The 15,945-nt window shown below is 37.7% G+C and overlaps 2 protein-coding genes across 2 annotated transcripts; one reads left to right on the top strand and one right to left on the bottom strand.

Moving 5' to 3' along the window:
• Nucleotides 1-1,255: 1,255 nt before the first annotated feature.
• On the bottom strand, nt 1,256-2,529 carry LOC142174203 (uncharacterized). The gene is made up of 2 exons (XM_075240000.1): nt 2,017-2,529; nt 1,256-1,267 (listed from the first exon to the last, which is right to left on the bottom strand). Exons 1-2 carry the CDS (start codon nt 2,527-2,529, stop codon nt 1,256-1,258), a joined length of 525 nt encoding a protein of 174 aa, XP_075096101.1.
• A 4,323-nt stretch (nt 2,530-6,852) lies between these two features.
• LOC107767339 (uncharacterized) lies at nt 6,853-14,256 on the top strand. Its single transcript, XM_016586310.2, has 13 exons — nt 6,853-6,990; nt 7,174-7,587; nt 7,975-8,221; nt 8,478-8,590; nt 9,185-9,264; nt 10,124-10,265; nt 10,362-10,442; nt 10,994-11,098; nt 11,743-11,925; nt 12,271-12,363; nt 13,367-13,506; nt 13,584-13,650; nt 13,804-14,256. Exons 2-13 carry the CDS (start codon nt 7,195-7,197, stop codon nt 13,921-13,923), a joined length of 1,764 nt encoding a protein of 587 aa, XP_016441796.1. The 5' UTR covers nt 6,853-6,990; nt 7,174-7,194; the 3' UTR covers nt 13,924-14,256.
• Nucleotides 14,257-15,945: the final 1,689 nt, after the last annotated feature.

Raw genomic sequence — 15,945 nt, forward strand, 5'->3', positions numbered from 1 at the left:
TTCAAGTCCCAAACCAAATTGGTCACATTTACTTCATAATAGTCGTCCATATCCAATACCGAATGCATAAGCTACACGACCGTACAAGAGTTTGGCCCCTTCAATTTCGTGGAAAAGGATAGATTGGCTAGCGCATCTGCTTCCATGTTTTCCTCCCTCGGAATATGGGTTATTGACCATTCCCCGAATTGTGCAAGCAGACACTGTACTTTCATAACATATTGCTGCATGCGTTCCTCTTTGGCATCGAAGATTCCACAGACCTAATTTACTACCAACTGGGAATTACATTTGATTTCCATGACCTCAGAGTCCAGTCCCCGGCCAACTCGAGTCCTGCAATCAAAGCCTCATACTCTACTTCATTGTTAGTTAAGAGAATAGTTCTTATGGCATGCCTCAGGGTTTCTCCCAAAGGCATGATTAATACTACACCGAGCCCGGACCCTTTTACATTGGAAGCTCCATATGTGAAAAAAGTCCAGACTCCTTATGTCGATTCCGACACCATCACCGCTTTTTTAGTGGCCAAAGGCAGCAATCTGTGACTGAAATTAGCCATAAAGTCGCAAAAACTTGTGACTTTATCGCAGTCCTAGGTTTATAATATATGTTAAATTCACTCATTTAAACTTCCCACTTGGCCAGCCGACCAGAAAGTTCATGTTTGTGAAGGATTTCTGTAGGGGAATGGTTGTCACCATGGCTATCGGGTGATATTGCAAATAAGGCATAAGTTTTCGAGAAGCAATTATGAGAGCTAAGGCCAATTTTTCAAGGTGTGTGTAGCAAGTTTCCGCTTCCATTAAAAGTTTGCTAACATAATAAATAGGATGTTACGTATACGAGACCACTAAGTAAATTAGCAGTTGTTCGCCTTCCTCAGGTTTGGATCGTAATGGAGGGCTCGATAAATACCTTTTCAAATCTTTCATATCTTGTTGTCATTCTGAAGTCCATTCGAAGTTATTCTTCTTCTTCAGAAGTGAGAAGAAGTTATGGCACTTCTCTGAATACCGGGAAGTAAACCTGCTTAGAGCAGTCAGTCTTCCTATCAACCTCTGGACCTCTTTCACATTTGATAACAAGTCAGGAATGTCTTCGATGGCTTTAATTTTATTGGGATTGACTTCGATCCCCCTTTGTGATACCAGGAACCCTAAAAACTTACCGAAGCTGACTCCGAATGTACATTTCTCGGGGTTAAGCTTCATGTTGTGCTTTCTTAGGATGTCAAAGGTTTTTTGGAGGTGTTTCAGATGATCACCTGCATTTAAAGACTTAATTAGCATATCATCTATATAAACCTCTATCATTTTCCGTATTTTCTTTTAAAACATTTTGTTTACGAGCCTCTGATAAGTGGCTCCGACGTTCTTAAACCCGATGACATCATATTATAGCAATATGTGCCAAATTTTGTTATGAACGAAGTTTTTTCCTGATCCTTCGGGTTCATTTTGATTTGGTTGTACGCATAATAGGTATCGAGGAAACTCATCAACTCGTGCCCGGCCATCGCATCAATCATTTGATTAATGTTTGGCAATGGAAACGAGTCTTTTGAGCACGCCTTATGCATATCCTTATAATCTACGCGCATGCGAAACTTATTGTTCCTTTTTAGAACTACTGCTACGTTAGCTAGCCAATCAGGATACTTTACCTCCCAGATTGAACCAATATCAAGCAATCAAGTTACCTCTTCTTTGGAGAATTTGTTTCTGACCTCGGCGTGCCTTTCTTCTGCCTTACCTGAGGGATATTAGGATCCAGATTTAACTTGTGCACGACCAATTTTGGCGGAATACCTATCATATCCGCATGCAACCATGCAAAACAGTCAACATTAAACTTAAGAAATTCAATAAATCCTGACCTAAGCTCGGGGTTTAGTCCTATCCCCAAATAGAACTTCCTTTCCAAGAATTTCTCAAACAATGCGACTTGCTCAAGTTCTTCCGCTGTAAATTTGGTTGCGTCTATCTCTTCTGGCACCTAAAAATATCTTGGTACCTGGTAGGATTCTGACGATTCCCCCATGCTGACTTTTTTCGGCTCAGGAGTAAGAGCTGGCTCATGTAGTTCATATGTTGCATGCTCCTTTCCTTTGCTACTAGAAACAGAGATCACGTTCATCTCCCTTACTGCCGATTGATCTCCTCTTATTTGTTTAATTCCCTCCGGAGTTTGGAATTTTAGAAGTTGATGATATGTTGACAACACAACCTTTATCTCGTGGGTGCAGCCATGGTCTTTCAAAAATGATATTATAACCATATCACTGTCTACTACTTCAAAAAGGGTCATCTTCATTACCCCTTCAACGTTCATGTGCAGCAGGATTTCCCTTCGAGTTGTTACACTTGCTAAATTGAACCCAGCGAGGAGATTTGTGGCATGAATAATGCTCCCGATTAGCTTGGCTTGTTCCAGTACTCTCATTTGGATAATGTTGGCTGAACTCTCTGGGTCCGCCAAAACACATTTAATCTTAAAATCTAAAGCATTAAGAGAGATTACTTGCATCGTTGTGCGAGAGTAGGAGTCTATCTCCGTCTTCCTCCATGAAGGTGATGTCTTCCTCAGTGACTTCCTGGAGTCTCTTGCTATGAGTCATAGAATACATTCGTCTTTTCCGCTGCTAAAAAAGTTCCACCACTAATCTCGTTCCCCATGAAAATCATGTTGATCGTCAGACGAGGGGGATCTTCTCCTGCTTTCGGGTGTTTCGCATTATTTCGATTGCGACCATAGTTGTTTTTAGCCCAGTCACTTAAGAACTCTTTGAGATGTCCGTTTTCAGCAATGTTTCAATCTCCTCGTGCAGATGTCGACAATCCCCATTTCGATGGTCGTTGGTCCCATGGTACTCGCACTATAAATTAGGATCCCTCTGACTGGGATCAGATCTCATCAGCCTCAGGAACCGAGCTTCTTTAATGTTTTTCATTACCGAAACTAGTTCCACTACTCTAATATTGAAATTGTATTCGGACAGCCTGGGTAGGTAAAGTCCTGGGGGCCCGATACCTCTTTATCTTGCAATGACCTGTTATTCTGCCGTGATCAGCTCTTCTGTTGGTAGCGAATCTATCTGCCGACCGAAAACTTCTGCCACATTATTTGGCCCTCTTGTCGGGCAAAAACCGACCTTTGGAAGACCGTCGGTCTGTGTCGAAATCATCCTTTAACTTTTACTTATTCTTCTCTCGGTCCCAGCCCTTTGTTGATGTCGGGAAACAAATATAGTCATCCTCAATTCTTATCTTTGACTCATAACGGCTGTGAACATCTGCCCAAGTTATTGCCTGAAACTCGAGCAGACTTTCTTTTCACTTCTGTGAAGCGTCAGAACTCCTCGGATTCAACCCCTTAGTAAATGCCTTCGCTTTCCATTCGTCCAGCAGAGTCGGAAGCATCATCCTCTCCTTCTGAAATCTGATCACGAACTAATTCAGAATCTCCTTGTGCAATTGTAAACATGTCGGCCTTTTGGGCATGTACCTTCTTGGCTCCGTCATGGGCCTTGATAAAAGAATCCGCAAGCATCTTGAAGGAATCTATTGAATGCTCGGGCAGAAGTGAATACCATGTCAGGGCCCCTTTTGTGAGAGTCTCCCCGAACTTCTTCAACAATACCGATTCAATCTCGTGCGGAGCCAAGTCATTTCCTTTCACCGCCATTGTATAGGTGGTGATGTGCTCCTGAGGATCTGAAGTCCCATAATATTTCGGCACATCTGCAATTTTGAACCTCTTTGGGATCAATTCTAGTTCCGCACTTGGTTTGAACGACAACTGGTGTAATTCTTTGAGTCCGATCTTTTCAACACCATCGATGCGCTTGGGATTTGATCCATTCAGACGTTTATTTTCCTCATAAACAACATGAGTTCGATTTTAAAGAGACCATTCTCATTGTTGTTATCGGGTCCACTTCCATTCTCCCCGGCCCTGTAGAAGCCGACCTCACCCCTGGGTATTGTTATCAACCCTTTGTGTTGTTTGGTTTATGGGAGCACCAGGAGGAACTGGACCTCTTTTATTCACGTTGTTAGAAGTACCTGACAACGCTTTCTTCAACTCCATCATGACCTAGTCCTGCTGTGAGAGATGGACCATAATAGCCCTTTGTTGCTCCCTTAAGATTTTTGCTGTTTCCACAACGTGCTCGTCTTCAGCATCATCAGGAGATGCCTCTCGAACATGCTGTCGATACAATCCACCTGGACCGACATGGCTACGCCCTCCTCATTGCAGGTATCACTGATTGAATCTTTATATTGAGGCTGATTTACTTGGGACTCAATGTTGTGCGTGTTGTTGACACTGTTATTTGCCGTTTTTTAAATGATTTTTCACTAAGAGATAAAGAATTTAAACATGTTAGTAATAGATGCAAGGATCAACCCAATTATGCAATTGTCTAAATCCCACGGTGGGCACCAAATTGTTTACTCGTAAAATAGTACAACTAAATTTATACATGGTTTATAGACAAGCGAATCGATTTGATCCCAAAATAATAAATAAATTAAATAAAATGCAAGACTTAGCATTGAAATTGAGATGAGATAGCAGATATCTTAGTTCCAGGAGCAGAGCTTCCAAAGACAATAGTAATAACAATATGCGAGAAATGAAATATTATTGAGCTTAGAATAATGTGTATAACATAAGTTTGTCACAAAATTCCTATCCCTCCAATGGTTGTTGGAATCCCTATTTATAGTGGCACATATGGAACAAAGGTTCTAGGATCAAGCTCCTCTTAAATGATAATTATGAGAGCCATTGAAGAATGTGTAATGGTAGACTATGAATGCCATATCCTCTATAGCGAACTATGAACTTAATACTGCAAAATATTCTTCACTGAATGTTGTCAGGTGACATGAATTCATCTGTCTTTATGAGCAACATTCCCTTCGGGGCTTCCCACTGCTGCCTTCGGTCTTGACTTCACCTGTCTCACTTTCCATCTGTCTTTGGTTCCACGTATCATTCTATTATATGAGCATTTAATATGAATCGATTTTACTTTATACAATAATATTTTTAAGTAAGGTGCTCACAAATACAAAAATAAAAATCTTATAATATAGTAAAAAAAAGATGAAAATCAAAGATGTTAAACCTAGACAGGGGAAAGGTTGAAATGTAAGTAAGCAACCAAAGAAAAGGAGAAAGATAAGCATAGTGGAAAAAATGTGGTAAAAGTTAAAGAAAATTATAAAATAACGGAAAGTAAAATTTAGAACTTTAATATTTATGTTATATAGTTAATAATATGGGTATTATGTAACTTAATATATATTTCGGTACAATATTCATATTTCGATATTTTATTTTTAAATATCGAATATCATACCTAACACCATTTTTTTTAAAACTTAAATCAAATACCACAATATCGAATACCAAATAACAAACTTTTTGGTTTCTATACAGTAATTTAGTATTTTTTTTAATACGCAAGGCCAAAAATGTTACTATCAAATTGCTCAACTCTGTCAACCATTTTATGATTTGTTTCCTCATTCTACAACAATTAATGCAGAAAGAGACATGGTTAATTAATAACTGTGCAATTCAGAATATAGCAAGGTGGTTCTTTTTGTACGGTTGTAATGCAAGATCGACGATAACCTTAAAGGTAATTAAAAGTAACTAGGTAAAGCGGAACAAGTAACTTGAAAGATAAAGCAATTAAACTTCTACAAAACATATTACTCCTACGTTGCATTGTACTATCTTGTTGTTTTTATTCTGCTTTTATATGGCTTTTTGGTACCGTCCCTTCTTGTCTATATTTTCATTAATGGGGTGCTTATGCTTTCCTGAGCCGATGGTCTATTGGAAACAACTTCTCTATCCTCATAAGGTAGGGATAAGATTTGCCTATACACTATCCTTCCCAGACCCCCACGGTATGAGATAATACTGGATTTGAGTCTACTCTATAAAAAGCGTTTAATTTGTTTATAATATATGCAATGCTATATAGTTGTAAGTTGTAACTTTAGTTTCTACATTTATCTTGCAATGTCATCTATCATTTGCCACTAATTGAACACTCATTTAGTTTACTATCATTTATTCTCCTCAAATTGCTGTTTTCAAACCTTTTCATTTTGTGGACGGTGCTTCCGACTTTTGCAAATTTAGGATTATACGCTTGTGGATTTCTATATGATCTCAAATAAATATACAATAATAATTAGTCAAATGAATTAGATTCCAAGCTAAATATTCTTATAAAATTAATAAACTTTTTATACAAAAATAACAAAAATTATTGGATTCACGTGAACCCATACCTATTGCACAAGATCCCTTCCCGTTCTTTGCTTGACATTACAATTATCTCGTGACATTGGCATAGGCATGCTACGGCCTACATCGTGCCATAGTGGCCTGCCACACCTCGTACCATTATCATAGGTATGCCACGACCGACCTCGGGCCATAGTGGTCTGGTACAACCTATCTGTGCCATTGACATAGGCATGCCACCTCCTTATGGTGTTGTATGCTTTCTTGATAACCTTTGAGTCTAAAGTTGGCTATGTCAAAATCTAGTTCTATATCTGAAGGTTTGAAGTTCTAAAAGTTAATATTCAAATTTAGACCTAGGAGTTGTGGTTCTGCCAAATATAAACACTTCAGACCCGTGATTATCAACTTTAGACCCACATTTCTTAAGTTGATTAAGAGACGGCTAAATTTTAAAAACTTTGTTAATATTGGCTATTCTTTAAATACGGATCTTAAAATGGCTATTTATGCACTTCGCCCTTAGCCATCTTCAAGCCCGAGGTATCTTCTTGGGCCTAAATTAAACCAACCCATCCAAACACTACAATCTCATTTCGTCCATAGCCAAATATCTCCCTTTCACCCTCTCTCTCTCTCCCTCTCTCTCTCTAGAGTTCGACGAAATCCAACCGTCGAATCTCAGGCAACAGGCGGCAGCTCATTTCACCGGTAACTCTCTCTTCCTCCGCCTCTCCGTCCATTTTGTTATCATATTCCTTAATAAACAGAAAAAATATGCTTGAAAGTTTCAATATTTCTTCAGATCTAAGTGTTAGAGGTTTAATATTTGTTTATTTTTTTTAGATCTGCGTGTTTTAGATAAATTTATGATTTTTTCGGATCTATTTGCAGCTGTAACAAAAATTCGAGAGAATGGCAATGGTAGATGAGCCATTGTACCCCATAGCCGTGTTAATAGATGAACTTAAGAACGATGATATACAATTACGGTTGAATTCAATTAGGAGGTTATCGACTATTGCACGTGCCCTTGGTGAGGAAAGAACTCGAAAGGAATTGATCCCTTTTTTGAGTGAAAACAATGATGATGATGATGAGGTGTTATTGGCAATGGCTGAAGAGCTTGGTGTGTTTATCCCTTATGTTGGAGGTGTAGAGCATGCTCATGTTTTGCTCCCGCCGTTGGAGACGCTTTGTACTGTTGAGGAGACCTGTGTGAGGGATAAAGCTGTTGAATCGTTGTGTAGGATTGGATCTCAGATGAGGGAGAGTGATTTGGTTGATTGGTTCGTCCCTCTTGTGAAGGTTTGGCTATGACTTTTACTATTGTTTGCTTCATATTATTCATGGATTTAAGTTATATGCAATGACATTGTAATTTCTTTTACACCATCAGTATAATAACCTGTTATATCCGGTTATTTACCATTTATTTATGGTTATCAATCAATGCTTATTTACGTTGTAACTTAAACTCATAAGTAGTATTTATCATGATGAAATGTAATATTCAAGTTATTCGATATTGTTGGACTAGCATAAGGAGAACCCCTAATATGTTTCTAACTTGTGAAACTCTTAACATTGCTCATAAATATATATCTTTTACTTAACTTTGTGATTCTTGATTTAGTAAAATGTTTAGATTGATTTTGTTGTTTATATCTCTTCCTATTCTTTTCCAATCACTAGAGGCTGGCAGCTGGTGAATGGTTCACAGCTAGAGTTTCTGCCTGTGGACTCTTTCATATTGCTTACTCAAGTGCCCCAGAGATGTTGAAGGCAGAACTTCGGTCTATTTACAGTCAATTGTGTCAAGACGACATGCCTATGGTGCGAAGATCAGCTGCCACAAACTTGGGGAAGTTTGCTGCTACTGTTGAATCTACTTACCTCAAGAGTGACATCATGTCAATATTTGATGATCTTACACAGGATGGTAATATTCTCACTTATGTTTTGCAACTTGTGACTAGAGAGAACTGATCTAAGTTTCTCCCTTATAAAGATTTCTAATTAGTGCTACTTCATATAGCCCATTGCTTATAACAATAAAATGGTTACTTTTTCGTTAAATCTGAAGCCGTAGGATGCATTTGAGTGGAATGAATTGTTTGTTAACTTATCTAGTGCCTTTTTCTCAAAAAGAAAAAATAATTTTTTTTGTTGGCTTATCTAATGTCTTTTGATTTCAGATCAGGATTCTGTACGCTTATTAGCTGTTGAGGGCTGTGCTGCACTTGGCAAGCTGTTGGAGCCCCAGGATTGTGTTGCACACATCCTGCCTGTCATTGTCAACTTCTCTCAGGTACACTTTAGATCGTGTTTGCAGTTGTCCTGGCTCATATAGATCCTTGAAATTTTGCATCTTGTTATAGGGGAATGGGAAACATGGACGAATGGCTTGAGTAGGCATGTTTAGGTGAAGCCTTTATTGCTAAATCTTGGTGGTAGGAAAGACTATTTATCAAGTTAAAGTGACGTTATTCCAAAATAAGCTTTACAGGATAGATGTTATGATGGATCATTATTACAGTTCTTAGCCATTTTCACTTGGTTTGCATTATGAAAGGGTACAAACAAGTCTCAACATATTAACATTCGTCTAGATGAGTTTCAAAAGCTTTTGGTACACTAGTGCACTTGCCTACACTTGCTAGTGGAAATTACAGTAGTTATAGGAGTAAGATTTAGGTAAAATATGCATGTAATGGAAAGATTAAACCTTTGAAAAGATTCATTATATTGGTTTAACATTGGTAAATAACCTGCAGTAGGTATTTAATATCAAAGTCTTCTCAAAATATTAGGTGCTACTATTATCCTCTCTGTCTCGATGATTTTACCTTCTTTGGATGAAATTTTCATTTGTTTTGTGCACGCTTTTTCCACTAATAACCAGGACAAGTCTTGGCGCGTCCGCTACATGGTTGCTAACCAGTTGTACGAACTATGTGAAGCTGTAGGGCCTGAGCCCACTAGGTATTTTTCTCAACTTATATATGTGACACTTTGTGAATATTTACCTATGTGATGTCTATCTATGGAGTACATTCTGTTTTACTGTAATTCTTATCATTTTTTGGTTGTTTTTAGTAATTTTATCTTTAAATTGGCAATTGTTTTGTTGCCAGTGTAATTCATAACTATAACATATGTTGAACCTTCTACATACTTGGATTCACAAATACTTTTATACGTTTGTTATGCACTATTCATTGACCTTCCTTCTCTGATGCGGATTTGGTGGAATGAAATGATGTGCTATTGCTGACTCGTTTTGAACTACTTCTATTGTGGTATGAGTCACGTTTAGATTCTTGTTGTCATAACTCAAAATTTTGGCTACCAACTTGGTTGACAAGTTCTGTATTTCAGAGAATGTGGACACATCCCCCACAAAAAAAAGAAAAAGAAAAAACAACTGCTTGCAGATTTTTTTGTTTGCCTAGTGGGTCTAGTAAGAACCGTCTTGTCCTGAAGGCTCCTTTCCAGGGCTTTATTGCTAGCCTGTTTGATAGCGTTTTGTTGATGAATAACAGGGAGGGCAATTGACTGAGGAGCTCCATGAAAGAAATTAGTGGTAGTTTGGGAATGTATGCATATTTGTTTCGACCATGGATTTTTCTGAAACTAATGTGTCGTCACCGTATTAAAGTAAAAGAATTAATTTTGAAAACATGGAATGTATTGTCGCAAGTGTTTAATCAGTAGCGGGACATACTTTTCATACTTATCTATGTTTTCTGCCAAGGAATTATGTTCTCTTCCACCAAATTTTTTGTTACGGAACTAAAAATCCTTGTTGTCGGATGTCTGATTGTATCTAACCATGATTTAGGACGGATTTGGTGCCTGCCTATGTCCGTTTGCTTCGAGATAATGAAGCTGAAGTTCGCATAGCTGCTGCAGGGAAAGTCACCAAATTCTGTCGGATTCTTAGTCCCGAGCTTGCTATTCAGCATATTCTTCCCTGTGTGAAGGTATATGCTCGGTAGATTTCCTGTTAGGAGCTTCATTTTTCGTTTTGAGTTCCTATTGGTCCTCTAATATATATTTGGGTTTGATAAAATTTATAGGAATTATCATCAGACTCTTCACAGCATGTCAGATCTGCTTTGGCTTCTGTTATAATGGGGATGGCTCCTGTTTTGGGAAAGGTGAGGTGCATTGGCTTCTAGATGAGGAAAATATTGATCATGCTTTTATTTACGGTACAGATAGTAGTTGCATTGTTGGAAAGGTCTGTAATTTACTGTGATATCTCTCATATACGAATGCTACGGGGAACAACTTTGCATTGGCTTTTAAACTATGTATAAATTGTGGTTTGTGAATCCTTTAATAATCCTCAATTTTTGGAGAAAACGTTTACATTTTTAAACTTATTAATAGAATAATAATAAAAACTTAAATGCTTCGATGACTCCTAAGTGGCTGGAGTTGCACAAACTTGCCCAATCTGCCTTGACATGTACTTGTTTATCCTAGTTATGAATGATTTCATCAATAGTATACAGGATTGGGTTTGATGATGCATTCTAGTTGCGGATGATATTGTATTAATTGATGAAACTAGCCAGAGAATCAACCTAACTATGAAGCTAGCATAGGGAACTTTTCATATCATGCAACTTGCATCCGTGTTCGATTGAAGCATTAAAGATTTACCTATAAAATAACATGACTTCTGTTTGTGCATTTTATGCAGGATGCAACCATTGAGCATCTTCTTCCAATATTTCTTTCCCTTCTGAAGGACGAGTTTCCTGATGTGCGCCTGAACATCATTAGCAAGCTTGATCAAGTCAATCAGGTTGGTTAATGATGCACACATTTTTCTTGTGGTGTGCAATTACTTGTGAGCCTAGTGAACTGTTTGCTTCTTCATTTTTTAAATTGGTATGCCATATGTTGTGATATGTATTTTGTGATGCATGAACTCCTAAATAAAAAAGGCAATCAAAATCCTTTAACATCTTGAACTCTATTTGGTTTGCGGATATTTTTGTTCCCTATGATTTATTATCTCCTTTGAGTTCTGGGATATAGATGTTTAGGTGCAACTTTGGCTTTGGTGTTGATAAGAGCTAGTTAGGAATCGATTGTGCTGGAGTTGTGGATGAGATGTGTTTTAATATCATTTTCTCCACTTGCTCTAGATTTGTTTTTGCAAGCAATTGTTGCACGGGGATCTTCAGTTAATAAGTGATTACTCCTTTTACAGGGATATTAAGACATTGAATATTGTTTAGGTTCTGTTTTATGTAATTTCAGCTTCACGTTCTGTGCCTTTTTGAAAAATCCAACATCAAGCTTCTCTTTGTTTAGTCATCGTCTTTTAGCTGCTTGAACTTTGTATTGTTTCGTTGTGCTCTGCAACTCTTGGATCTTTTTGTTTGTTATTAGTATTGGTTTAGTTCACTTCTTCTCTAACTCTTAATTCTCTAAATGTTACAGGTGATTGGAATTGATTTATTATCCCAATCTTTGTTGCCAGCTATTGTTGAGCTAGCAGAGGACAGGCATTGGCGAGTCCGTCTTGCAATAATAGAATACATACCTCTATTGGCAAGTCAATTGGGCATAGGATTTTTTGATGATAAGCTTGGTGCCCTTTGTATGCAATGGTTACAGGACAAGGTTGGTACACGATAAGCTGGCTGTTAGATACTCATATATAACTGAAGAAGCACAAAACCTTGATCTTTGGTACATGAGCATCTTCGTTGAAAACTTTGGTGATAAAACTATCTATATGGTGGTTATTTTTGTCTTTCTCAGCCATCTCTCTTCACTTTCTTTCTCATTTTCAAGTGGAAAATGAGTCGGGGAATTTCCTTTTTGGAACTACCATCAACTCTTCTGTGATAATTACCTTGTGTTTTTCTGTTATCTATTGATGAATACGAAAAGGCAATAGCTTTTATCAATCAGCTGATGGGAGAATATCTCTGCCTCTGATATCTTGCTGATTTTGTGATGCAGGTTTATTCAATCAGAGATGCTGCTGCTAATAACCTAAAGCGTCTTGCAGAAGAATTTGGTCCAGAGTGGGCAATGCAGCATATAATTCCTCAGGTTTGCTTGGCGTCTGCAAATTGGAATTGCTAATTCTCATGCATGATATCTTTTCAAGAAAACAAAACTAGTTCAGGTAGTCATGAGATATATCTTCTCTTCATGAAGATGATGGGACCCAAGGCTCAGTGTAGTGGGGGCAGAAGGGTGGAATTGATCTCTATTTTGATAGTCTTGAAGCTTATGCATCTTTGCCCCAAAGTTCTTGTAAAAATCTCAAATCTGCATGCTCTCCCCTGACCTTGAGGCCTGGATTTATCATGGCAGATCTAGTCAATCATAAGCTGGTCAACTATACATATTGCTTGGTATTGTAGTTCCAAGTAGGTTGATTGCTATCTTCAATCCTTTAAAACAGTGAAGTTGCCATAAGGTTATTCAAACTATCTGTATTGCCCTGCCCAACACTCAAGGCCTTCCATGGTTGATTTAGTTGGTTAAATTACTTGGTCATCAGCTGATTATCTGTAAAGTGCAACGTAGGTGTCGTGATATCTCCAATCCCATGAATCTTGGGAATTTCAGGTTTTTATACCATACACAAAACAACAGAGATATTTCTTCTAATCGGGTAGTCAGCATATCCATATTAGTCCTCAAGTTGCTAATTCTTCATTGTCTCTCTAAATTGTGATTAGTCTACTTTAAGCTTGATATCCTTCAGCACTTTATTGACGTGAAGCTCTCATCCACTCCCAATTATGAACACCCTACTCTGACCCTTGAAAAGATGGAAAAAGATGATTATTTTTTTAAGGGGTTAGATACTAGATACTGCAACACTGGGCTGGAGGTATGTCTTGCAGTTTCCATTTTACTCTTGCTATCTGGAGAGGTGAAGTTCAGGAAAGGCCCCCCCCCAACCCCAAACCCTCTGGGAATTTACCTCTCAGGCTGAGAAATTAGTTCACCATGGACTCTCAGAGTTTCTAGGCTCCAGCTTTTGCCATGATCAATATCAGCTTTGTTCTGTTTCCTCAGTTAAAAATGTCTTATTTTGCAGGTCTTGGATATGACTACCAGTCCACATTATTTGTATAGAATGACAATTCTTAGAGCAATTTCATTGCTTGCACCTGTAATGGGCTCTGAAATAACTTGTTCTAAATTGCTGCCTGTGGTTATTACTGCAACAAAGGATAGGTAATTTGTTTTCCTAGCGTTTAAATGATTTTGTACCTCAAGTCCTTGTGCTAACCGAAAGTTTTATCTGATGCTAGAGTGCCCAACATTAAATTTAATGTGGCAAAGGTGTTGCAATCCCTTATACCTATTGTTGACCACTCGGTGAGAACCATTGCTTCCTTTCTAGTTTCTTGGTTGCATGTACTTGCTTTATTTATGGAAAATGAGTGGGCTACTCTACAAAGTTTGGTGTGAAAAACAGCTTCATTGATCGTTTTCCTATTATCTGACTGTCCGTTAATTCCTATTGTCTAGGTGGTGGAGAAAACCATTCGCCCTAGTTTAGTAGAGCTAGCTGAAGACCCTGATGTTGATGTTCGCTTTTATGCCAATCAAGCACTTCAGTCAATTGATAACGTCATGATGTCAGGCTAGAGAATATAACTTTGGTGAGAGTACTAGAAATCTCTCCTCAAATCCCTCTTTGATAGTCTTGGGATTTTGCTCTCACACGAAGACACAAGGGAAAATGTGCAAGCAAAATGCATTCTGTTGAGCTTGGAGTCGTATATTGTTACTAATTCTTTTGTAGGATTTGACATTCAAGATGCTGTGACACTAATGAACACCGAGTGTTTTTTCATGTAAAGTTACTGCCGTACTATTTAGATCTGCTAAGCTCATGTATTTGCTTTTGTTAGTGTACTTTTTTGGTGTTTGAACTTACAACTTTTTACCTGCGTTATTCTAGCAGATTTGTTGCGTTTACATTAGCGTTTGCGTTTCTTCCTAGCCGATGTTATGTTTGAGCAGTGCCCCCGCCACCCTCTCTTTTTCTCAGGTCTTATGCTTTCTATGTGTTTTTTCATGCCGATAGAATGTATGTGGAACTTTTAGTACTTATTATTTTTTATGTTGTATTTGTTGGCTTGAGATGAACAAAAGAAAAAAAAAGGAAGTTTGTGATAATGTCTTTTGTAACAATCTCTAAAATGAGCCTTTTTTTGGTTTGGAAATGACACGATTTTTGACCTTTCAAAAGCATGGCCAAACAGGCTTAGATTCTTTAACCTTTCAATGTCCGATAGAAGTGGAATGATCCAGATAGTAGTTGAATTTAACACAATACATTAAAGTATTTCCACTATATAATCACGTAACTGTTTAATTTCCGTATTATAATTCTGTCACTATAATTCCGGAATAACTTGTTTTCTGACCAAACGACCCTTCAAGAAGATGCACTATCCCTCTCTCTCTTGTTAGGTAGGTTACATAGTCCACCCTTCCAAATATTCATGTCATGTCATATTTCTTTGGCCTAAAATTTTCAGATTTTTGGGACCTTGTGGTTGGCATAAAGAATATGGACTGCTTGGTGCGGACTGCGGAGTAAATGTTCTTATTTTCTCCTTTCTTTTTTAGGTAAGTAATCAGGTACTGCCAAAATGGTCCATTCTTACGTCCAAATAGTTTTAGAAATTGCTTCAGCAAAACTACATACCCAGCATGAATAATCGATTTACAATTTTCTTTTCCAGTTTTCTTCTTTAGTTAAAAAAAGAATTCTATGATATTTTTTTTCTTGTTCATTTTACCTACCACCGATTTGGTGGTTTCAACTTTGTCAATGCAATCTTCTTTAGGGGGCAAATTCAAGATTTTAAACATTATGAATTCAAGGTCAGAATTTTACAGTAACACATTTGATTATCTGGTTCGATCTTATGTCCTTGTGCTGTGTGAATAACTCACATATTTATTTTATGAGCATCAAATTAGACAACAAAAGAAAGGAAGAGAAGGATCGTATTTAATCTTTTTCTAGGGTTTTATAGTGCTAAAGTATACAAACCTAATTATTTTTTCAATTCTACGTCTAATTGACCTAGTTAACACTAGTAAACACAATCAGGTTGTTTACTTAGAATGTTGGTTTCAATAACTATATATCATCATGCCCAAAATGTTGCGAAATGCCAACTCCTCACTGTGTTCTTATTTTAATTTAATCCATCATTATTTGATTTATGACCCGCTGTGTTCTTACGCATCCAGTACAAATCTTAATAACAACTCCTTTTTTTATGTTTACGGTATCCGAAACTTATTTGTCCCCACTTTCGTGCCGGATACATAAGCTTACTAAGGGGATAAAACGTTCCTTAACAAGAAGTTCTATATTCTCAGGTCTCATATCCAAGACCTTTAGCTAAGGGTAGAACAATCCCAACAATTCACTCGGGATACTGACAGAGGGTGAAACGCTATCTGCTTGCTGGATGAGAGCTGTATGAGAGATAACGTCCACGTATGGGCCCAGAAACGGATCTAGAATTTGAAGGTTGCGGGTGTCATATTATTTTGTACGTAGACGTATTATTATTTATACGGTCCAAAAAGGGTAAATGTTCAGTTTGATCAACTTTGGGTTTGGATTCAGTTTATACAGACAAA

The sequence above is a fragment of the Nicotiana tabacum genome, chromosome 20, assembly GCF_000715075.1.
Source record: "Nicotiana tabacum cultivar K326 chromosome 20, ASM71507v2, whole genome shotgun sequence".
In the NCBI taxonomy this organism is placed as follows: Eukaryota; Viridiplantae; Streptophyta; class Magnoliopsida; order Solanales; family Solanaceae; genus Nicotiana; species Nicotiana tabacum.